At 53.8% G+C, this 22,170-nt stretch overlaps 2 protein-coding genes across 2 annotated transcripts; both read right to left on the reverse strand.

Moving 5' to 3' along the window:
• Positions 1–222: 222 nt before the first annotated feature.
• REM2 (RRAD and GEM like GTPase 2) lies at positions 223–3,855 on the reverse strand. The gene is made up of 5 exons (XM_060003503.1): positions 3,753–3,855; positions 2,180–2,521; positions 1,860–1,933; positions 924–1,131; positions 223–531 (listed from the first exon to the last, which is right to left on the reverse strand). The coding sequence occupies exons 1-5, from the start codon at positions 3,853–3,855 to the stop codon at positions 236–238; spliced, it is 1,023 nt and encodes a 340-aa protein (XP_059859486.1). The 3' UTR covers positions 223–235.
• Positions 3,856–8,230: 4,375 nt separating this feature from the next.
• Positions 8,231–13,901, reverse strand: LRP10 (LDL receptor related protein 10). The gene is made up of 7 exons (XM_060004862.1): positions 13,774–13,901; positions 13,342–13,386; positions 12,705–12,840; positions 11,101–11,291; positions 9,940–10,957; positions 9,461–9,590; positions 8,231–9,349 (listed from the first exon to the last, which is right to left on the reverse strand). The coding sequence occupies exons 1-7, from the start codon at positions 13,802–13,804 to the stop codon at positions 8,762–8,764; spliced, it is 2,139 nt and encodes a 712-aa protein (XP_059860845.1). The 5' UTR covers positions 13,805–13,901; the 3' UTR covers positions 8,231–8,761.
• Positions 13,902–22,170: the final 8,269 nt, after the last annotated feature.

Raw genomic sequence — 22,170 nt, forward strand, 5'->3', positions numbered from 1 at the left:
GGGAGGTAACCGGAGAGCGCGCGGAGCGGGTGGGGCGACGCCTGCCGGGGTCCGGGGGCGGGGGGCCCGGCTCCCGTAGTCACACCGGGGCGTCCCGGGAGTTTCTGGTTTCCTAGACTGTCTTCACAGAGGAAGCCGGACGGGGGCGGGGCGGGGCGAGGGGGCGAGCGGAGGGCGCGGTGACCATGGCGACCGCGGTGACCATGGCGACCGCGGTGACCATAGCGACCGTGGCTCAGAGAACGGAGAGGTCGTGACACGACCTGGAGCGCTGCTTGAAGAACTTGGTGTTGCGCGGCACCAGGTTGGCAAGGAAGCGCTTGGCCTTCTTGGTGAGGCTCTCGCGGCGCGTGGGCGGCGCGGGGCCCTCGGGCCTGCCCCACTCGGGCTGCGGGCCCCCAGCGCGGTTCGGGCCCCGCCGCAGCCGGATCTGGCGCACCGCTCCCTCGAAGAGCTCCCGCGTGTTGTGGTGCAGCGCGGCCGACGTCTCGATGTGCTTGCAGCTCAGTGTCGCTGCCAGATGGCGGCCCTCTGCAGGAAGGGACGTGTTCAGGCGCCCGCCCGCCCACCCACGGGGCTGCGCTGGGCCCGGGGCCGGGCGAGGCTGGGCCTGGGGGGCCCAGGGCGTGCAGTGGAAAGGGATTGGGGCAAATGGATCTCTTGCAACTGATAGAACAAGCAGGGATTAAGTGGAGGGCGGTGGTGGTGTGGAGGGGGAGGGAGAAAGGGGCCTTGAGAAGAGGTGAGGGGGAGGAGAAGGGAGTCTGGGGTCCTAGGCGTGGGCATTGAGAGTCTGCCCCTAGCCTGGGGCTAACTGCAATTTTGTGCACCCAGGAGGTTAAAAGGCCTTATGGAGAAGAGGTGTCCTGGAAGGGAGAGGGTTCCCTGAGATTGCAAACATGGATGAGGTTCAGGGTACTCACCCTCCAGTGAGACCTCCCGGGAGCGGGCCAGGTCACTCTTGTTTCCAACGAGGATGACAGGCAGGTCATGTTGGGGCCTCCCAGCCCTGAGCCGTAGTAGGGTCTCTGGAACTTTGGAGAAGCTTTGTCGATCGGTGACCGAGAAGACGATGAGAAAGGCATCCCCCGTCTGAAGGCAGTGGTCCTGCAGCCACCCCCCTGCATCCCCCTGCAGATGGGCAGAGAGTCGTGGAATGTCAGGGCTGGAGGCATGGGAGAACCTGCCCAGCACCTTACACCTCAAGGATGAGGAGCCAGGATGTGAGGGAGAAGCCACCTGCTTAGGACACAGAGCTAGTTAATGGCAGAATCTCCATACTCGGGGTGCGTTTGTGGAGGAGGGAGAAGTTTGTAATGTGAGCTCCACATGGGCGAATGGGGGACATAGGATCCTAGACAGCCCATCCTACTTTCTTATGCTTAAGCTCTTAAAAAATGAATGCTATTCAAGTGTGTGTAATCTGGTCTCTCGTTTCTGCATAGTAATCATTTATGTCCAAATATTCACAAGTCCTCACTTTTTTCCCCTTCCCTGACATTACAGAGCCCTGAGCTTCTGTCCTCTCAGATCAGGATCTTCTAGGCTGAAAAATGTACAGAGGGGGTCAGTTTCAGGGTGTTCAGCCTGGCTTGCAGTTGCAAGGTTTGTCGAATCCAGATCCTAACTTTCCTCTGGGTCAGAAGATCCTGGAAACCAGACAGCAGCTCTCAATACCATGGTGTGTGCATAGGTGTGAGCCTTTGCTCTCTGAGACAATATATATGAAAGGTCAGGTTCCACTACATGTTAAAACCAGGGGCTGTAGTCCCACCAGCCTTCAGCCTTCAGCCATACTTTGCCCCTCCTCAGCTCTCCCAGGTTTCATCACCTGCTTGCAGCCACATCTTAGTTCTCACCTGTTCCCAGATGTCATAAACAACTAGAGTCACTTCCTCCTTATCCACCATGATGCGTCTCTCATAGGTGTCCTCTGTTGGGAAATAGGGACAGGGAATAGAGCCCATTAGGAGGCTCCCCAACACCTGTTAGACCTGGTAACCAGGGATGCTTTAGATCCCAGCCCTTTAGATCCCTCCCTCCAGGGAGGTTGCCACAGAAAGCATTGAAACAGTTTCTCTTAGGTTCTGGCCTCCAGGACTGTTCATGCCTTGAGCTCTTCCATCCCTGACTAGGGCTCCAGAGGCACCCTCAATTCTTGCAGGGCTCCCCCAAATACCTGGGTTCTCCAGCTCGTGAGCACTGTCTCCCTGGAGACCACCGAAAGTGCCTGCTAGGGTGCTCTTGCCCACGCCGCTCTCCCCCACCAGCATGACCTTGAATATGCCATCCTTTTGGGTGGGGGCTGCCTCCCCTGAGCCCAGGGAGTCAGAGGAGCCAGAGGATGAGGCTTGAGGTGGCCAGTCAAGTTCATCTACAGCCTGGGCCCGCCGCAGCTGGTGCTTGTAGGGGACAGGCATACTTCCTCTTCGTCTGGGGGCCCCCGGGGCAGGGGGTGGCCCGCCCCAGTCCAACCCTGCCAACAGTTTCTCTGGCTTCTTCAGCAGTGTAGCATCTGCTTCTGGGGGGGCAAAGAGAAGGAAGCTATGAGTGGGGTATGCCTAGACACCTGCAGAGGACTCAGTCCTGGCTGCTCCAGCCTCAGAGGCCCAGTCCATGACCGTGACCCAGAAGGAGCTGAGAATCTTTGGTCTGACCTTCTTCCACTGAACTCCACCAGAAGCCTGAACTGGTGGGGCTCCCAAGGGCTGACCTGAAGGCTTGCCCAGTGTGGTTCTAGCCACAACCCATTCAAAACATGCCCCATGCAGGGGAGGCACCTGTGTGCAGGCTTGCACACCCACTCACACTTCACACTGACACACAGGCACACCCCCAGACTAGGCCTCTGGCCGGGGGCTGCCCCTCCTTCCACCGGGAGGCCCTGCCCCCTCCTGCTTCCTACACTGATGATCCCCACACAGGGGATGAACTGAAGCTGCTGCCCAGGTTCTGGGGTTGGGTACTGATAGAGTCAAAAACTTTGTGGGGAGTCTGTTCCCAGGAAAGGGCCTTTGCTCACTGAGATGTGTGTGTTGGGTCTCTATGGGTGTGTTAAAGGGGCTGCCTCTTCCCATGGCCCTGTAGGTAAGCATCCCCCAATGCATGTCTGTGTGTGAGAATCCTTCTGCACCCCTGGCTGTCCCTGTGAGTCTGACAGAATATTGTGTTTGTCGTGGGGCTGAGGGAGGGAGAGAGAAAGGGAGGGAGGAGGAGAAATAGCGAGAGAGCAGGAGCAGGGAGAGTGACAATGCACGGGCCAGGGTAACTGGAGGAGGAACCACAGACATAACAAAGGGGGATAGAGAGAGGCTGGAAATAGCCCAGGATCAATACTTGACTGGCAGCCAGGGCCTCCAGGAGCCAGAGAAACCCTCAAAACGGTTCCCCAGGGTAGCCCCCTGCCCGTGATTCCCAGGCTTGTGGGCTGCCCCTCGTCTTTCCCCCTTCCCTCCTGCCCGTCCCAACCTCTTGGGAATGAGGCAGACCTAGGGGCTAAGTACCAGTTTCCCCAGGGAAGCCCTGGGTGATGGGTGAGGGGACATTTAGGCAGCCCACCTCTGTCCCCTAGCCCCGCACCTCATACGAGCCCCAGTCCTAGTGTGGGCAGGAGGCTTCCCCACTTTCTGAGTTGCTCTTCCCCTCTTGCTGTTTGCGTTCGAGCTCCTTCAACCCCTAGTTCTGACCTCCCCACCAAAGCTTCAGCTCCCACCCCCATGGTTGCAGCCAGCACCTGCCAGCTCAGCCCTCACCTGGTGTGGGCGTCCCTGGCGGGGAGGCCCGGTGGCTGCTGGCGGGGCAGAGTGCTGTGGTTTCTGTGTCCGTGTCCATGTCGGTGTCGAGGTCCGTGTGCATCGGTGTGCGTGTGCGTGTGCAGCCTGGCGGCTTGCAGCACCCGCTCCCTCACTCAGCAGCACTGTCAGCTTTTCCCTTTAAATACCACCCCCCCCATGCCCTCCCCCTAGACACCTGGGGAAACAGTCCCACCCCCTGATGAGGTCACATATGCTAATGAGCCGTGATGTCAGCGGGATTCCCTCCTTTCTGCCCCCCCCCCCGCCCCCTTTGCGTCGCTTCCCTCTGGGAGCACACACACTGCGGAGTCTGGTTAAGACATGAACAGAACAAAGTCAGAGGGGCAGAAGAGACGGGTTCAGAGAAGTGGGGTGAGGGGTCAGTGGGCAAGGGAGCTGAGGATGGGAGGAGGCAAGGACCCAGGGCCTGGGTGGTCTTTCTCCAGGAGCCAGGACTATGTGTGATTTGTCTCCGTATCCCAGCCCCTTAGCCCAGTGTTCAGCCCAGAGTGGGAGCTCAGTAGCTAAATGGAGGGGCTAAAGGAAGAAACGAAAAAAGACGCAGGGACAGGAGGACAGCCACCCCGCCACCAAGCTTCTCTGCCACCCCCTCTTCCCCATATTACCCCTTCTGGGCTAAGGCCCACAGCAGTACCCATTTCCCGGCCTGGCCCCTAGGCAGATGGGGGCTTTGAGGAAGGAGACATGGCTGCTTTGTTTGGCAGCTTCATTTTTTCACTAGGTTCAGGTGGGTACAAACCATTGTGGGGACTTCTTCCCCATCTCTCCCTCCCTGCCTGGCCCACCAACCTCGTGTTAATCAGAGCAGGAAAAAAGGGAGAGACAGCTAGCCCTCTAGAAGTTCCCAATCCCCAGTGCAGGTGCCAGCCCCCTTCTCAGTGCTCTCTGGGGCAGCCCCAGGCCTTCTGGGCTACACAGGGCAGACACACAATGACACCTACCTCTGGGGCAGGAGGGAAGCCAGGATAGCGGGGCTCCTTTACTGCTCCTTTTCTGCCCGGTCCCTTTCCCTTCAGGCTCCCACTCTTGTCTTCCCGGTGCCCCCAAGGACCCAAACACACATTCCGATTTCCTGGCCCCTTCTCTCCCCATTTTTGCCAGATGCTGTGCTAAGCACCTTCCTGCATTCTCTCCTTTCATCCTCATGACCCTGAGGCTCAGAGTGGTGGGTGAGTGGCCTGTGCCCCAAATCAATCATGCAGCTGGAAAATGGGGACACCAGGATTCCCACCCAGATCTTTCCAATGCCAAAGACTGTTTTTCGTCTCTATGCTATGCTGCCTTCCTTGTCTTAAATATTCCAGCTGTCTCCTATTATTGGGGACAATCTATATTGCGATCTTCAGTGGACTTTTCCAATTGAAGAAGCAAATAGTGATCTAGGGATTACTAGTGCAGTGACGCTTCACTTATGTGGAGGTCAACTACAGGGTAACGTTGTGGGGTCTAGAGGGAGCAGAAAGAACTCTTAAGCAGCTAGTCTTCATGTGCTTCACTCACTGGACAGACTCTACAGTCCTCAGTTACAGCCTACTTGTTCTTACTTTATTCACAATTTTAATGTGTCCATGTGTGTTCCTGTGCTCAAAGATTAGAAGCACATTTACAGCAGCTAGTGACCCTGATAGCTTGGTAGCAAGGGAAGCAATATCACAGAAAACTTTTAAAGCAGTCGTAAGCATTTAAAAAGTGGTCCAAGGTCACCTGGCATTAAGGCAAATTGCTTTTCTGACACTGTTACAGCTTCTGAAAACATTGCTGCCGAGGTTTTTGGTGTCTATGAATGATCCTCAGCTATCCAGAAGGATTTATAGTGCGGATGGGCTGAAGATGAGTGTAATGTTTTAGAGTGATTTCCTTCCAGAATGAGTTTTTTAGAAGTTTTAAATTGTAAAGGGTTGAGCTTTATGTTTCTGGAAAACTCATTTAGGTGGTAGAATTCATTTCTATGATACTAGATAAGAGTGTCAGTGGCTGGAGACCCCAGCGAAGATTCTTGACCATGACTTCTTGCCTGCCCTCAATCCAGCCTTAGGCCATAGATGCATGCTTGGTTTCATCTTGAACCACCATCTCTCTTGTCCCACTGGTAAGAGGCTGTGCACTTGCCCAGGTCAAGGCTCCCTCAGGAATTGGAGGTCCTGTGTAATAGTGGGACAGACTGAGATTTGGAACCGAGCTGATCCAGATTTAAGTCTGCCTCTCAGTAGAGACTGGAGCAGTATTCCTCTGAAGCTGCTCATGAGCCTGTGAATTGGGGCTGTGATGCCCACGGCACAGCCTTGTTGTGAGGGTTAGCTACGTGTGATAAAGGGTTTGGCACTCAGCAGGTTGCCCAACAATTTGGTGCTCCCACAGTCTCAGGCTGTGTGGCTGGGGGTCCCTTTCCCCTCCCAGCGTGGCCTGGAGCTTGGTTCAGGCCCAGATTCTGCTCCTTAAGGACCGAATTCTGGTATCTGCTCAGATTTATCTCAGATTTTCAGCCTGATCCCCATCTCATAACTGAGATCACCTCCCTCCTCCCCACCAAGGGCCTTTGCATGAGTCCCACACCCCCGATACTGGGCACCTTGGACAGTGGTGTCTATCCTGATAGGATCTGAAGTCGCCTCATTTCTTTTTCCTTGGGCCGTGGTGAAAATAACTTGGGTGACAGCCCCCTAGTGCCCCACCCTTGCCTGGGTAAGACCCTCTATCTTAGTTTCCCCATTCTGCCTGTACAAGGTCAGTCCCCTCTCCCCGCCACCTGGGGCTTCACTGTGGCTGACAAAAACGGTGTTACTGCTTGCACCTCGTAGATCACACACCCAGCACGTAGAGGAATCTTCTTTCAGGCCCATAAATCTACATGCACAGGGCTTCCTAGTGAACTCTACCTTCAAGTCCTCCCTCCAGCATTCTGAAGCGTTCCACCATGAGGAACATTCTTCTACCTTAAATCTCTGTCCACTTTCAAGGACACTTTCAGGACACTTTCAGGACAACGATGAGGATATCAGGCTGAAGGTTTCGAGCTGCCTATGGAGAAGGAGAGGAGCAGGGAGAGGCAGAGGCCAGGTGATGGAGAGGCATGGGAGGGGAAATCAACATTCCCTGCCTCACTGTTTCCACTGGGCCTAACGCTGGTGGGACCCAGTGATTGTTTACACTGGGGAAGGCAGGCCCAGAAGGAGAACAGCAAGCAAGGATGAGAATCTCTGGAGCCCCTTCCCCAATCTCTGGAGAGGGCGTGGAGTGAAAGGTGCTTGAGTCTTCCCCAAGCCAAGATGCCAGTGTCCCAGGACTGTACTATGTCCCCTCGGCCACTTCCCTAGGCTCCTGCTTGCTGGGAGAGGGAACGGTATGCAATTAGTGCTGGGTGTGAGGATGCTGGCAGTGTGTCATCAACAGGGCCCCTCCACCAGGGAGGTGGGGATAGGCTGGGCCAGGCAGGAAGGGTAAGGGAGCCTAAGGGGGAGCCCTTTCTCCGGGGACTGATTGTTAGGGAATGCCTCAGCTCTGCTCCTGTGGGCATCACACCCACTCCCACAGGCTCTTTCTAAATCCTTTGTCCTGGCTGATTTTCCTTTTAAACTCTGGGACCGCTCTGTCAGCTTGCTTACCACAGGCTGGGTCCCAACATTTCTCACAGATCATTCCCCCCTCCTCCGTTACCCTCTCCAGCTCTATGGCTCTGGCTATTGCTTGTGTTCCTGCGCCCCTTTCTCAGGAAGTCCAGGGTCCCTCTTACAGCCCTAGCCCTTACTGTCCCCTTAGTTTGCTTATCGTATGGACTCTCACCTCGCCTAAAATTCACAATTCTATACCAACTACTGACAGCATTCTTTAGGATCTAGTTTGGGCCCTCTTCCAGGAAGACCTCTTGGATCTGGCCAAGGTGATGCTAGCATCTTCACACCCTGAATGATTATGATTTTTCTCTGGACGCATCTTTGCCCGCTTTGAGGCATCCTGGCTGCGAGTTCATCTGTCTTGCCTAGGACAGACTGAAAATGCCTGGTAGGGTGGAGGATGGAGGGCAGGAGTGTTTCACCAGGGACAGTCTGCTTCTGTGATTAGTGCTCTGCGAGTACTCCATAAATGGGAAGTTTCTCAGCTGCAGGGCCCAGCGGGCTCATGACTTCCGGCCTGGCGGTGAGTAAGGAGGCTAGGTGCTCACTGCTGGTGTCAGTCACTGTAGAGCTGGGCCCCAGGCAGCGAGTGGAGGTGGAGAGGGTTAGTCTTAGGGTTCCTAGAATTTTCTTACCCTCTGAGTGGTATAAAAAACAAGGATGGGTGGTTGGAAGATAAATAGGAAAAGGCCAGGAGGTGGAGGGCAGAGCAAAGGGCTTCATAGGGAGGAGTAAGGTGAGGGGAGCATAAGCTGAGATGGGCAGAGAGGCGGGGCTCATGCTCACAGCTCATTTACAAAAATCTTAAATTTCTGATTCCTTTATTTTCAACCTTGGCTTCCTGGACAATGACCTGGCTATGGAACAAAAGCATTTGCTGTGCTCTTTTTATGAGCTAGGCCTTGTGGGAGGGATCACCATTGGCAAAACCCCAGGGCCTGCCCAAATCCTCCCCTTGGGGGCTGGAAGTCTCCAGCCAATTGGCATTCTGGTGCTTAAGGCCACTTTTGGGTGGGTTTGGCAAGGATGGAGTGTCCAGGCCTATGACCCTTTAAGAACTTTACTTTTTAAAAACAGCCACCCAAATGGTGGTGGTGTGGGGAGAAGGTAGTGGAGGACTGTGGTCTCTGGCCATGCGCAGAGAGGGGGCCCTGTGTGAGCCCTCTCCCTGCCTGAGGGACACCTAACTTTATAGCAGCTACATGGGATCCATGGGCGGCCCATCAGGTGCCCTCACACTGAGGGACAGGGAGGGAAGCAGTGGAAGGGAAGCTGAGCTGCCCTCTACAGGGTTGCTGTCACTGTGAATAGAGCACCCAGGGGAGCCAGGTCACCTCACGCCAGCAGTGGCTCATCTTCTGCTTCGACCACCCAGACCCCGGGCTCAGCCAGTGGCACCAGCAGCACATCGTCCTCATCCTCTGGGGACAGGACTGTTGTGTGGGGTCCAGGTGGGGCCCGGGTTGGTCCTGGGGGCCGCAGGCTGGGCAGGAGGCGGCCTCGCAGGGCCTGTACCACTCCAGACAGCAGTGATGGCTCCAGGGGCGCCGCAGGCAGTGGCCCTGGGGCCTCGGGGACAGTGGGGAAGGCTGGAGACGTGCTGGCAGGTGGCAGTGGAGCCTTTACAGGCAGTGGGGGTGCCTGTTCCCCATCCTGCCCACCCACCGCCCCGCCCTCACGGGCTGGACCTGTGCTGCCGTCTAAGGTCTCAGGGGGAGCAGCAGAAGGTGTGACCTGGGATCTGGTCTCAGAGGTCCGGGCTGGGGGACTGGTTCGCGGAAGCAGGCCCCAGCGGCGGAGACGGCGCACCAGGCGGCGCATAGAGCGGCCCCGCTGGCGGCGGCGGGTGGCTGAGGCGCCCCCTGGAGTCATGTCCTGGCGCAAGATCTGTAGCAGAGAACGCAGGTTGCCCAGCACGGAGTTCTGCAAGGAGAGGATGAAGACACCAGAGTCAGAGGGGGTGGGGACGGCCAGAAGCCTGAAAGAAGGAAGGGCTGGGAGTGGGAGGTGGTCCGGCTGCGGAGGGTGACTTACGTCATTTGGGTTCTCTGTAGGGAAGTCCTCTACAGGTGGGATGGCGCCCTGGGCAATGAGCTGCCCATAGGAGGGAGGCGCCTGCTGTTGCACAATCTCGGCCTCTGTCCGGGAGAGGGGGGCGAAGATGCTGGAAGGGACGAGGACGGCTCGGTCACGGGTGCTGCTCACCAGAGCCGCCTGCCCCAGCCTGGACAGGCCTCTTTCTTCTGCACCCAAGCCAGGGCACCCGGAGCTAGGCCACGGCTTTCCAAAGTCATCTGACATCCCCCTCCTTCCTTGAGATGGCTTTCAAGATCTAGACCGGTCCCCCTCTCGGAGAAGCACGCCTGCCAAGCTAGACAACCCTAGGAGCCAACCCAGAAGCTGGTCACCAGAACCCGTCCCCAACGTGGGCGCCCTCTGGACTTCTGTGGCTGCACAGGCCCTGTCCCGCCCTCAGTCCCCACGCCTCTACTGCCAGCTGCATTCCCACTGACCTGTACTCCTGGGTACGAATGGCATAGAGCTTGCAGGTGCAGCCCAGGGCAATGACCAGCAGCAAGCCACACACGAGGCTGCCGATGACCGCGGCGGTAATGACCTTGCGGGGCAGGGCATAGGAGCAGTCCCACTCGTCGCTGCCGTCAGCGCAGTCTGGCTGCCCGTCGCATACCCACGTCTCATACACGCACTTCTCGTCCCGGCACCGGAAGTTGCCAGGCTGGCAGTGCCGACAGCGTCTCTCGTCTGCTCCATCAGCACAGAAGGTCTGGTAGTTGCAGCGGTCAGCAGGCAGGTAGCAGGCTGTGGCACCGGGGGTGCCAGCGGCCCCACAGGGGTAGTGTCCAGGTGGGCAGCTGGGGCAGTTCTCCTCGTCCGTGCCGTCGGCGCAGTCCCATGAGCCGTCGCAGCGCTGTGCCTCGCTGTAGCAGCGCTCGCCTAGGCCCTCGCTAGCCCCCAAGCCAGAGCCTAAGCCGCAGGGTCGGTCCCAAGGCAAGCAGTAGCCACGCACGTGGTAGGTGGCATTGAAGCCCCGACCGCTGCTCCAGGCGACTGTGTGGTAGTCCACTGTGGCCTGGCCGGACAGTGTCTCCACGGTGACAGCCTTGCCATTGCTGAAGTGGGTGAGGCTGCGCAGCAGCCGGAGGGTCTCGGGGGGCCCAGCGCCATCATACACGTGCACTGCATCTCCATAGCTCAGGTCCAGGGCCGTAAAGCGCACCGCCAGGCGCCGGCCATCATGGGGGTCCAACAGCCAGAGGCAGGACTGGGGGTGGGAGACTGAGGCCAGGTGTGAGTATCCGAGGGAGGAGAAGACCCCATAGAAGTCTTCCAAGGTGTGATTGCAGGGTGGGGTGGGGACAGGGCCCGGGGTCAGGTTGGGGAAGGGGTCTGAACTGCAACCTGCCTCGTCAGATCCATCGCCACAGGCATCGACCCCGTCACAGCGCTGGACCAAGGGCACACAGCGGTGGTTCAGGCACTGGAACTCTTCCTGCAGGCACATCAGCCAATCTGCAGAGGCACCATGGAGAGGGGCTGTGAGGCACTGGAGCTGCCAGGATCCTCCCCTCCTCCCTCAGGCTTCCACTGCCTGTTCTAGTGGCACTACACTAGACACTACTAGGCACTACTACAGACAGCCCTGTCCAGCCCACCTTGGCTGTAGGAGAGCAGGAAGCCCTGGCCCATGGGTGCTCTGGCCCCAGCATAGCTGTAGGTGATGGTGACGTTGCCTCCAGGAAGCTGCAGAGGGCTGGCAGGTGCCTCGCACAGGGAGATCTGTGGCTGGATGGGGGAGCGCAGGATTAAGCGCTCTGAGCCACAGGCCAGACGCAGTTTTTGGAACCTACAGGAGTGAAGGAGAGCAGGACGTAAGATATTCTTTTTTTTTTTTTTTTTGCGGTACGCGGGCCTCCCACTGCCGTGGCCTCTCCCGCCGCGGAGCACAGGCTCCGGACGCGCAGGCTCAGCGGCCATGGCTTACGGGCCCAGCCGCTCCACGGCATGTGGGGCACGACCGGGGCACGAACCCGTGTCCCCTGCATCGGCAGGCGGACTCTCAACCACTGCGCCACCAGGGAAGCCCCCGTAAGATATTCTTGACCACTGCTGGCTTCTTCCTCCCCCAGTGTTGTCAGGCCTGTTCTACTCCAAGAAGCAGGAACACCTGCTTATCCACAATCCAAATAGCCAAATGAAAATGGAGTTAGCCAAATTCCTTTGTGATCAAGGCAAGAGCCCTAACAGAGGCCTATGGCACCATGAGACCATGAGTACATCCTAGAGCCTTCTGGAAAAACTGCCTTGTGTTCTGGACTGAGTTAGAACAGATTCATTGCTTTCCTGTTGTTGCAGCACTGTCACCTGAGTCTGGTGCTAGCAGTAACCGGCAATTACCATACAGCTTAATTAACCAGAACTCTCCATCCCCTCCCAGTGCCCAGTGGTGAGACCTGAGATCACCATGGCATTCTGATCTCTCTGCCCCAACAACCTCTGCCCAGATTGCCCTCTCCCTTCACCTACCCTTTTCTGGGTAAATCCATGGGAAGTGAGCTGTGGGAAGCAAATAGCTAGGTACTCAACATGGGCCCCAACCCCACGGCCCACGGTTGGAGGAGCCCAGGGAGACCTGGACTGTTTAAAAGATCTGGGGAGGGACTTCGCTGGTGATCCAGTGAGTTAGACTCTGCGCTCCCAATGCAGGGGGCGTGGGTTCAATCCCTGGTCGGGGAACTAGATCCCCTATTCCACAACGAAGAAGCCCGCGTGCCGCAACTAAGAGTCTGTGTGCCGCAACTAAAGATCCCTCATGCCCCAACGAAGATCCCACGTGCCGCAACTAAGACCCAGTGCAGCCAAAATAAAATAAATAAATATTTTTTTAAAAAAAAGGTCTGGGGAGGCTGAGGAAGGTTCTAAGCTGATGAAGGAATAGATTTGAATCCCAGGCAAGGATGTGCAATGGATTGAAGGACTCCTCCAAGCAGCCATATCAGAGAGAAAGGACTGTTTCTAGAGGAAAGGACTGTTTCTGTTGTCCTTCAGAGATGACAAGACCTAAGCTAGATGTCCACTCCAGGCAGTTCCAATTCACCATGGAGCAAGCCAGGCTTTTAGGGAAGACTAGGCCAAGTCTAATTCTACTCTTCCCCCTGTTGACAGGGATGGAAGTTCCATGGAGAAGATCCCTGAAGTCTTTTCCATGGTAGAGGAGGAGGGGTGGGGGAAAGGAATAGGGTCTTGCTCTGCTTCTCACCTGACCGTTACCGTCTGCTCCTTGCTGCCCAGGATGAGCCAGGTACAGTTGGCAGGGGAGCTGCGGCTGTCCCGGCCCACGGGCCTCTGTAAGGTGCCCTGCACTTCCAAGAGCACTGCCGGGGGGTCCTCACAGGCTGGAGAGAGAGAGGAAGGTAGGGACATCGGTTGAGAGCCTCTTACCATGCCACGCCTCCTCCAAGGGCCTGGGTTCTTCAAGAAGGAGCACAGAAACTCCCCTGCCCCAGCAACACACACTCTAGAGGCATAGTCTTCAGCAGGCCCCTGTCTCTCCACACTCATCATAGTTCCACCTTAACTATCAACACCACAAACAATATGAGGTCTGCTTTGTGCCAGCCACTGGGCCAGGAGGAACCGGGAAATACTGTTTCTATCCTCAGGAAGACTACATTTTGGCTAGGCCGATCAAGGATGGATATTTGGGGAAAAAATACATAACTACCAGCTGAGGGCTTATGCTAGGTCTCAGTTTCTCCATCTGTAAAATAAAGGGTGGATGAGCTCCACTCTAAAACTATGGTAGGTACTAGAGGAATTCAAGGAAGAGAGAGTTTTTCTCTTGGGTCCTGCCTCATTACCAAGCCCATGGGACCCCAGGGGCATCCTCTACTCACCAGGATTTGGGAAAATGATCCTGTCTGGGTGGGCCACAGCGTCTCCTAGAGGAAGAGCGAGAAAGGGCAAGAGTCACGCTCCGGAGTTTTCTTCACCGAGCGAGTTACGTAGGAAAGGGAGCCATCTGCGGCTTCCGGGTAGTTTACAGGAAGGGGTGGTGGAGCAAAGGAAGGCAGCGGTGTGTGACCTCGGAGGAAGGTCCGGCAGCACGGCCTATGGAGTGGGTACGGTGATCTACGGAAGCCAGAGGGAGGCTGCGGGCTGAGGAGAGCGGCTAGAGAGTTCGCGGGGATTGGGGCAGGCAGTGCCGGGCACGGGCAGGCAGGGTAAGGTGAGGGGCCACGTAGGAGGAAGGGAGCTAGAGCCCCTGGGCCCGGTGACAGCCCTGGGAGCGGGTTGCCGGGCGAGTAGTCTCGTTTTCGGTTTCTTACCCAGGAGGAGGAGAAGGATGGCCGGCAGCATCGTGAGCCGTCCGCAGGTGCAAGAAAAGTCCCGGAGCTTCGGTGGTCTACCCAGTGGGGAGGCGGCGCCGCTCCGGGCGTCCTGGCCTCCCAGTGTCGCCTCCCTGAGGGGCCTCCATGGCCCGGGCTCCTCGACCGGTGCTCTGGAGGCCAGGGCTGGGGGCGGGTGGGGGGCGGAGGCGGCCCGAGCGCAGGGGCGGTGCCTCTCGCCAACTTCGGAGTTGTTTTCCCCGGCTGCCGCCTCGCTCTCTCCCGAGGCCGGCCCCCGAACCCCCGAAAATCGGCTGAAAGACCGGCGCTGGGGCGCGCCCTCGCCTACAGCCGGCCCGCAGGCCGCAAGCGCCCCGGTCCAGGCCTGGCCGCCACCTGCTGGGGCTTGAGGCCACTTCCTCTTTGGGCCAAACTTTACCGACTGTCAGCCCCCAGGGCCGGCCCGGGCGCTGCTCAACTTCTCCAGCGCGTCCAGCCCGCGGAACGCGGCAGGGGAGCGGGGAAGGAGGACAGGCGGCTCGGCACAACGCCCAGTCCCTCGCTCAGTCTGTACCCCCGCCAGCCCAGGGGTTGGAGGAGCCCGGGCGGAGGAGGGGGCGGGTGACGAGCCTGGCCCCACCCCTGCCAATCAACGCACTCTCCGCCCACCCGACCGTCTTAACGCCTTTCCGGTCGTGCAGAGTCTTGTCACTTGGGCTTTGAAGGCGCTCAGCTTCCACTTTTAACTCTGCTTTGTTTAGTCCTTTCCGTGTAACGTTAGTTACAGGACACGTCTGTCAAAGGGCAACTGCTTATTCCGTAACTGTCATGTCTTTCCTTTGAATCCTTAAGCTCTCAGTACTATTCTTGTCCCAGTGTCTGGGATGCGGTAGCACTTTTCTCGATGAGCCTCTATTATAGCAATTACCACACGGTGTTGTAACTATTTGTTTACTCTTTCCCGCCCCTGCCCCTCCCCTGCTGTGGAAACTGAAATTTCCTGTAGGCTGGGGCCTAGACTGTTTACCTTTGTACCCACAAGGCTTCTCTCCTGCTGAGACACTGTAATTCAATAAAGGAATAAATGTGCCTTCCCTTCTTGCTGGCCTTGTGACGTTGAGAAAATTGTTTAACCTCTCTGTGCTTCTCAATTGTAAAATGGGGTTAATAATGTACAATTCCCTCTTAAGGTTATTGTCAACATTTAGGGAGATAATACAAGTTGAGCATCTAGGGAGTGTTTCATACATGCTAGCAATTATTATTATTAGTCACAAGAGATATTTCTAATTTATGTGGGCTTGGATTGCATGTTTCTTGTGGCACTTATAGGTTATAATAGTAAACAATAACAATAGCAAATGGTTTTTGAGCTTTTTTTCACATTTCAGGCACAGATCTAAGCACTTTTCAAGTGTTTGCTCTTTTAATCCTCTCCACAATCTTGTGAAGTGGTTATTACTGTTACTCCCATGTTACAGGTAAGGAAACTCTGGTACAGAGGGGTTTAGTATTGCCCAAGATCATGGATCTGGTAAATGCTGAAACAAGGGTTTGAAACTAGGCGATCTGGCTTTGGACAGAGTGTACATTCAGAACCTTACTACTCTCGCCTCTTTACAAATGGTACAGTTTTCTGTTCATGACATTTGTTGTTGACATCAGTTTTGATGTGTTCAAAACTGAGACCTCAGCAGGGCCTGAAGCCATAGACTTGGCCATAAAAAGTCCTTCTGCCACTTGGATCTTGGTCCCATGCCAAGGGAACTTGGTTCCTTGGTCTCTCTCTGTTCCCTACTATAGCCCTTGGGATTAATGAGGGGTGAAATAGAACCCTAAATGTGGGAGGAGGATGTTGAATAAAGGGAAGCAGGGCAGAGAGGTTGGGGAAATTAAAAATACTTAAGTCCTGAAAGCGATCATGGAAGTTTTAGTTGAGTGCAGGCTGTGTTCTCTATGCTGGGTACTTAGCAGATGCCTGGAACTTGTAAGAGTTCACTTTAACTTCAAGGAGCTTACAGAATAGTTGGGAAGAGAGGTCAGATATATAAATTTAAAAAGTCAGCCATGGGGAGTACTTGGGAGTGGGCTTGTGGGGAGTTTAGAAATGAATTTAGAAATAAAACTGGAAAAGTGGTGGCGAGACGGGAAGAGTTGTAAGGGGCAGGAGGAGGAGGAAGAGCCCATGGTCTGGAATGCTGAATAAACTAAGATTTGAAAAAAAAAAAAAATCAAGATCTAGGTTGGGGACTTCCCTGGTGGTGCAGTGGTTAAGAATCCATCTCCCAATGCGGGGGACACGCGTTCGAGCCCTGGTCCGGGAAGATCCCACATGCCGCGGAGCAACTAAGCCCATGTGCCACAACTACTGAGCCCACGTGCCACAACTACTGAAGCCCATGAGCCTAGAGCCCGTGCTGTGCAACAAGAGAAGCCACTGCAATGAGAAGCCCGTGCACTGCAACAAAGAGTAGCTCCCGCTCGCCTCAACTAGAGAAAGCCCACGCACAGCAATGAAGACCCAACGCAGGCAAATAAAAGAGTGAATTTGATCCAAAAGAAAATAGGAAGAAGTGAAAGAGAACCTATAATTAGTTTAAGCTTTAATTCGTTTAGTGATTTTAAGTGTCCAAGCCCATATATATCACACTGTAGACCAAGTCCATTTAGAAATGGGTCTGTGGAGATGTTCTTGGAACTCTGAGAAATTGTGAAAAGTAGTGGAAGTACTGGAAGATGGGCAGATATTTGGTTTTCAAAATGCCAGTATCTTTTTTTTTTTTAATATTTATTTATTTATTTATTTTTGGCTGCGTTGGGTCTCCGTTGTGGCGAGCGGGGGCTACTGTTCGTTGCGGTGCACAGGCTTCTCATTGCGGTGGCTTCTCTTGTGGAGCACGGGCTCTAGGTGCACGGGCTTCAGCAGTTGTGGCGCATGGGCTCAGTAGTTGTGGCTCACGGGCTTCAGAATGCAGGCTCAGTAGTTGTGGTTCACAGGCTTAGTTGCTCCGTGGCACGTGGGATCTTCCCGGACCAAGGCTCGAACCCATGTCCCCTGCATTGGCAGGCGGATTCTTAACCACTGCACCACCAGGGTAGTCCCACCAGTATCTAACTTTGATAGAGTACTCACCATATGTTTGGCACTCTTCTCAGCACTGCACATATATCATCTCATTTAATCCTCACCGCACCTCCAGGAAGTAGGTGTTATTTTTGTCCTCATTTTATAATTGAGGAAACTGAGTCACAGGTTAGATAACTTGCTCAAGATCAAACTACTAGCATGTGCCGCAGCCAAGGTGCTCTGGTCTGAATGTTTGTGTCCCTTCCGCCACCCCCAATTCATCTCTTGATTTCCTAACCTCCAAAGATGATAGTATTAGGAAGTGGGCCTTTGGGAGATGCTTCGGTCATGAGGTGGAGCCCTCAGAATGGGACTAGTAAAAAAGGCTCTAGAGAGATCCCTAGCCCTTTCCACCATGTGAGGACATAGAAAACACTGGCTGTGAACCGGGAAGAGGGCCCTCGCCAGAAGGTGACTATGCTGGCACCTTGATCTTGGGCTTCCCAGCCTCCAGAACTGTGAGCAATAAATTTCCCTTGTTTATAAGCTACCCAATTGGTTGTATTTTGTTATAGTGGTCTGAATGGACTAAGATGGAAACTTGGTACTGAGAAGTTGGGGTGCTGTTGTCACAAATACATAAGAAAGTGAAAGCAGCTTTAGAACCAGGTGATGGGCAGAGGCTGGAAGACTGGAGGTGCATGCTAGAGAAAGCCTACATTGCTGTGAATGGACTGTTAAGGGTGGTTCTTATGAGGGCTCAGAAAAAGAGAGCTACAGAGAGAGACTCAATCTCTCAAGAGAATACCTAAGTGAACAGATGTTGGTGGAAATATGGATGGTAAAGATTATTCTGATGAGGTCTCAGAAGGAGATGAAGAAGACACTGTTGGAAACTGGAGGAAAGGCGATCTTTGTTATAAAGGGGCAAAGAACTTGGTTGAATTGTGTTCATGTCCTAGTGTTCCGTGGTGGAAGGGAGAACTTGTGAGGAATGAAATTGGATATTTGGCTGAGGAAATTTCTAAGCAAAGTGTTGAAGAAGCAGCCTGGTTTCTCTCGGATGCTTGTAGTAAAAGATAAAAATGATTCAAAGGTGGAATTGTTCATCAAAAAGGACACAGAACTTAAAAATTTGGAAAATTCTTATCACTATCTAACATAATATATTTTACTCACTTATCATGTTTATTCCCTTCACCACACACAAGAATATAAGTTCCATAGGGGCAAGGATCTATTCTTTTACTGGTGAATCCCCAGTGCCAAAGGCAATATCTGGCATAAAGTAGTCAATAAATAAATATTTGTTGAATGAATGAATGAATGAATCAGTGACTGCCGATCATAGGCATCACGTGGCATCACGTGGATTATGTCTTTTAATCCACTCAACTACCCTTTGAATTATTGGCCCTTTTTTTTTTATTAGCCCATTTTAAAGATGAGGAAATTGAAGCTCTGGGAGGATACACAGCTTGCTGAAGGGCACCCTACCAATAAGTCATAAAGGCTGGATCCAAATCCAGATTGTGTAACTCCAGAGTCCTTGTCCTAACCACTGTGTGGTACTGCTTCTCTGGGAAGCTACATTTTAAAAGACTGACAAAATGATTTAATCCAGAGGAGGGTGATAGGAATAGTGAGGGGTCTCTAAGCTGCTCCGTATGAAAGCTGTTTATGGAAGAAGAAAGGCTTTTCACCTAAAAAAAAGCTTAACTGTAGTGAGCGTTTGTATATATGAAAACTAGATCCAAATATTTGAAGAGCTGTAGCGTGGAACAAGAATTTGTTTATTCTGTACAGTCTGAAGGGCAGAAACTGGAATTAACGGAACAAATAAAGATAGTCCCTGCTCAGGGTAGAGGAGCTGAAGGCACAGTTAGGGTTGATGCAGAGGGATACCAGCCCTGGGCTTTCAGGGCTCCTTGAAAACCCTGTGACTTGTGGATTGTAGGATGGCAGAAAGTCCGGGAAGACAAGAGCAAAGGAGCTTCTCAAAGCAAGCTGTGTTAGATGCTAATACAAGGCCAAAGAAAGTGAAAGCACCCCCTGGGGTGGGAAGAAAGGGGTCACGAGGGCCTTTTAGGGAGAAGTTTCAGTAAATGCCTGGTTGGGATGCAGACATAGAGGTTGGGTTAAAAAGAAATGACTGGGGAAGGAATACAGACAGCTTTTGGAAAACCTTGGCTTGAGAGAAAAGGGGAAAATGAGAAAAATCTTTCAAGACTGCAGCAGAATCCAGGAGAGCTTTTCAAGATGGGGAAACCTGTGTGTTTGAAGGGAATGGGGATTGAAGACTCTACCATATGTTGATGGGAGTAAGTTTCCTTGTGCTTTGGAAAGAATGAGATGCCGGGTCAGGGACACCCCTTGGAGGTTTGAGAACCACCTCAATCATGTCCATTTTGGGGGCCTCGGGTGTATAAAAAATTAAATACTAAGACTGTTTTCAAAATATTTGGTGTCTTTTATTTATTTATTTATTTTAAAAAATATTTATCTGTTTATTTTGGCTGCACCAGGTCTTAGCTGTGGTATGCAGGCTCATAGTTGCGGTACTGCGACACGCACGTGGGATTCCCTGACCAGGGATCCAACCTGGGCCCCCTGCATTGGGAGTGCAGACCAACCTGGGCCCCCTGCATTGGGAGTGCAGAGTCTTACTCACTGGACCACCAGGGAAGTCCCAATTTGGTGTATTTTTAAAAAATTAATTAATTAACTTATTTATCTTTCTATTTTTGGCTGCGTTGTGTCTTCGTTGCTGCGCACGGGCTTTCTCTAGTTGCGGCAAGTGGGGGGGGGCTACTCTTCTCGTTGCGGTGCATGGGCTTCTCACTGCAGTGGCTTCTCTTGTTGCGGAGCACAGGCTCTCTCAGTGCGCAGGTTCAGTAGTTGTGGCGCACAGGCTTAGTTGCTCCACGTCATATGGGATCTTCCTGGACCAGGGTTCGAACCCGTGTCCCCTGCATTGGCAGGAGAGTTCTTAACCACTGCGTCACCAGGGAAGTCCACCAACTTGGTGTATTTTAAGTGTTTATATTTAACAAATGAAAACTTTTAGCATAAATAGGCAATAATATAGTGATAATCACAAAACACCTATAGGTATTTTTATGAACTACAAAATTTAAGAATTTTATAAATGTAAGACTGGGATTAAAGGAGTCTCCCAGCCCCAGGGTGCAGATGACTTTAGGAGGATGAGTCCATGTAAGAGGCCCCCCAGGAGGCTTGGGCATGACCTACAAAGGCCTCAGAGAAGTGGCACAGAAATGTCCCATTCTTAGATACAGGAGTCGCAGAGGCCCGCTTGCCTTGGCCAGAGGGAGCTCTGTTCTAGCATTCTGAGGTCCAGGAGTGCAGACCCACCTGGACAAGCCCAGGGGACAGGCATCCTGGAGGGATCAGTGTCTGAGGCGTCCACCGGAGGGCAGTGTGGTAACTCAGAGGACAGGACTCTAGTGCCCCCTTTACTTCCTTCCGCAGACCCTCTGTCCTGCACCCCTTCCACTCCCTCTTCCTTCCTGGAGTTATTCGAGGACTGTTCACCAACCCCCAGCACAGGCACAGACGACGGAAACTGACTTTTCCCTCTCTGCAGCTGGAAGACTAAGGCTTGTCATCCTGTCGCGCCCATAGTCCCACCCCTTTAAGTACAGGTGTCCTGGGTTGAAGCATGGAAAGTGGAAAGGGGGAAGGGACAGGCCGGTGGTGTCCTTGGCCCTGAGCGTTGCTGGCTTTGCCCCCACCTTTCGGTTCTCCGGGCTTGGCTTGCAGTGCCAACACCGAGCACGAGGGGGCGCTACCACCCTGCAAACCCTCCCCAGCGGTCTCTGCTGCAGAAGAGGCTGCGCCCAGACAGAGAGGATGGGGTGGGCGTTGCTCTGGGCCCCTTCTCCAGCTTTCCTCCACCCAGAACTTATGTGCAGTTTTGTGCAGGCATGGGGTGGGGGTGGGGGTGGGGGACCTCTGGAGCACAGACCAGTAGAGTGGAGGAGGACTCTGGGGACACCTGGCATGGAGCTTAGAAAAGTGAAGGGAGAGAGACCTTCCTGCTGGGTGCTCCAGGGTCCAGGTGCACGCTGTCCTGGGAGTGCAGCCTGGAGGATTGGTATTTCCGGAAGAGGTAGGCCAACACAACCCAATACGAACCATTCCCTGATTAAGGGCAGGCTCTGGGATAGGGCTGGCACATAAGGAGGGGGTCTGTAGGGACAAAGCCATTGTTCTGGAGTTGCGAACCTCTTCCCTTGATATATTTTCTTTCTTTTTTGAACCTTTTAAAGATTGATATGAAGTATACAGTAAAATTCAAAAAAAGTACTAAACTTAAATGTACAGTTCAGTGATTTTTTTAAACCTATAAATTTACTATGTACACACATGCTTATTACACGTGTATAGAATACTTCTGTATTCACAACTACAGCTGTTAACGTATGTATATCACAGCTCTCACTGGCAATTCAAGTCAGTAAACATTTATTAAGGGGCTCCTGCGTGCCTAGCACCATCCGACTCTTTTGTAAGGAAGTGAGGACAGAACGTTCGGCTGGTGGCTGTGATGGGGTCAGTGGTATTATGAATCATAGTCATTCTTCGACAGATCTATACCACCCGTGCCTTGGAGGGCAACGGCTGCCTGTGTGATCTACCTGCAGTGCCCATATTTTTGGAATCCAAAATGGGAGCAATTGTCTGCTGTGTCTGTACATACAAACTCATGGAACCTCAGGAAGATATCATCGGATCCAGGATGTTGGGTGAGGGCAGCCTCGCTCCTAGCACAGAGCCAGGCACAGAGTGGCCAAGGAGAGCGTTTTTGGGAATTGATCTTGCTCTCTGGCCTGGTGCTACATGTCTCTGGAAGCTGGGCGAAGGGTGAAGTCTTTGACCATAGGCTGGATCAAAATGAGCTGGAGCCTGTCACATGCGTGTGAATCCGCTGGGCCCTTCGGAGGCACCCATCTTTCCCCCGCTTTGTGGTCAGCCTGGCCTTGCTCCACCCAGACCCCATCCTGCCTCAAATCGGGGAAGTGCCCCTAGCGGGAAATCAAGTGAGTGGGCAGGATGTGACCCATGGTGAGGCAGCTTCCAGACATGGCCCAGTCCCTGAGTCAATGAGCTGCTTCAGGCTCTCTGAGGAAGTGCTTCTTCCAGGTCACTACAATGTGGACACCTCTCCTTTCCCCTCTACTGCCCCTCCCTATCCAGGTGTGGGTCTTTGGGTGCAGGAAACTGGCCTCCTCCTCCTCTAAGCCACGAAGGCCCATTGGAGGAATAAGGGACCCTGCGGAGACCTGGTCTCAGCCTGGAGGCAGGGA

This window comes from Delphinus delphis, chromosome 2 (assembly GCF_949987515.2).
Source record: "Delphinus delphis chromosome 2, mDelDel1.2, whole genome shotgun sequence".
Lineage (NCBI taxonomy): Eukaryota > Metazoa > Chordata > Mammalia > Artiodactyla > Delphinidae > Delphinus > Delphinus delphis.

Excerpts from the sequence above, each read along its gene's own strand:
- REM2 (XM_060003503.1), bottom strand. The coding sequence starts at position 3,855 with ATGCACACGGACCTCGACACCGACATGGACACGGACACAGAAACCACA. Across the intron at positions 2,522-3,752 it reads GCCAGGGACGCCCACACCAG|AAGCAGATGCTACACTGCTG; the intron begins GTGAGGGCTGAG and ends TTGCCCCCCCAG. Across the intron at positions 1,132-1,859 it reads TTTATGACATCTGGGAACAG|GGGGATGCAGGGGGGTGGCT; the intron begins GTGAGAACTAAG and ends GCCCATCTGCAG.
- LRP10 (XM_060004862.1), bottom strand. The coding sequence starts at position 13,804 with ATGCTGCCGGCCATCCTTCTCCTCCTCCTGG. Across the intron at positions 13,387-13,773 it reads CATCCTTCTCCTCCTCCTGG|GAGACGCTGTGGCCCACCCA; the intron begins GTAAGAAACCGA and ends CTCTTCCTCTAG. Across the intron at positions 11,292-12,704 it reads GAGCAGACGGTAACGGTCAG|GTTCCAAAAACTGCGTCTGG; the intron begins GTGAGAAGCAGA and ends TCACTCCTGTAG.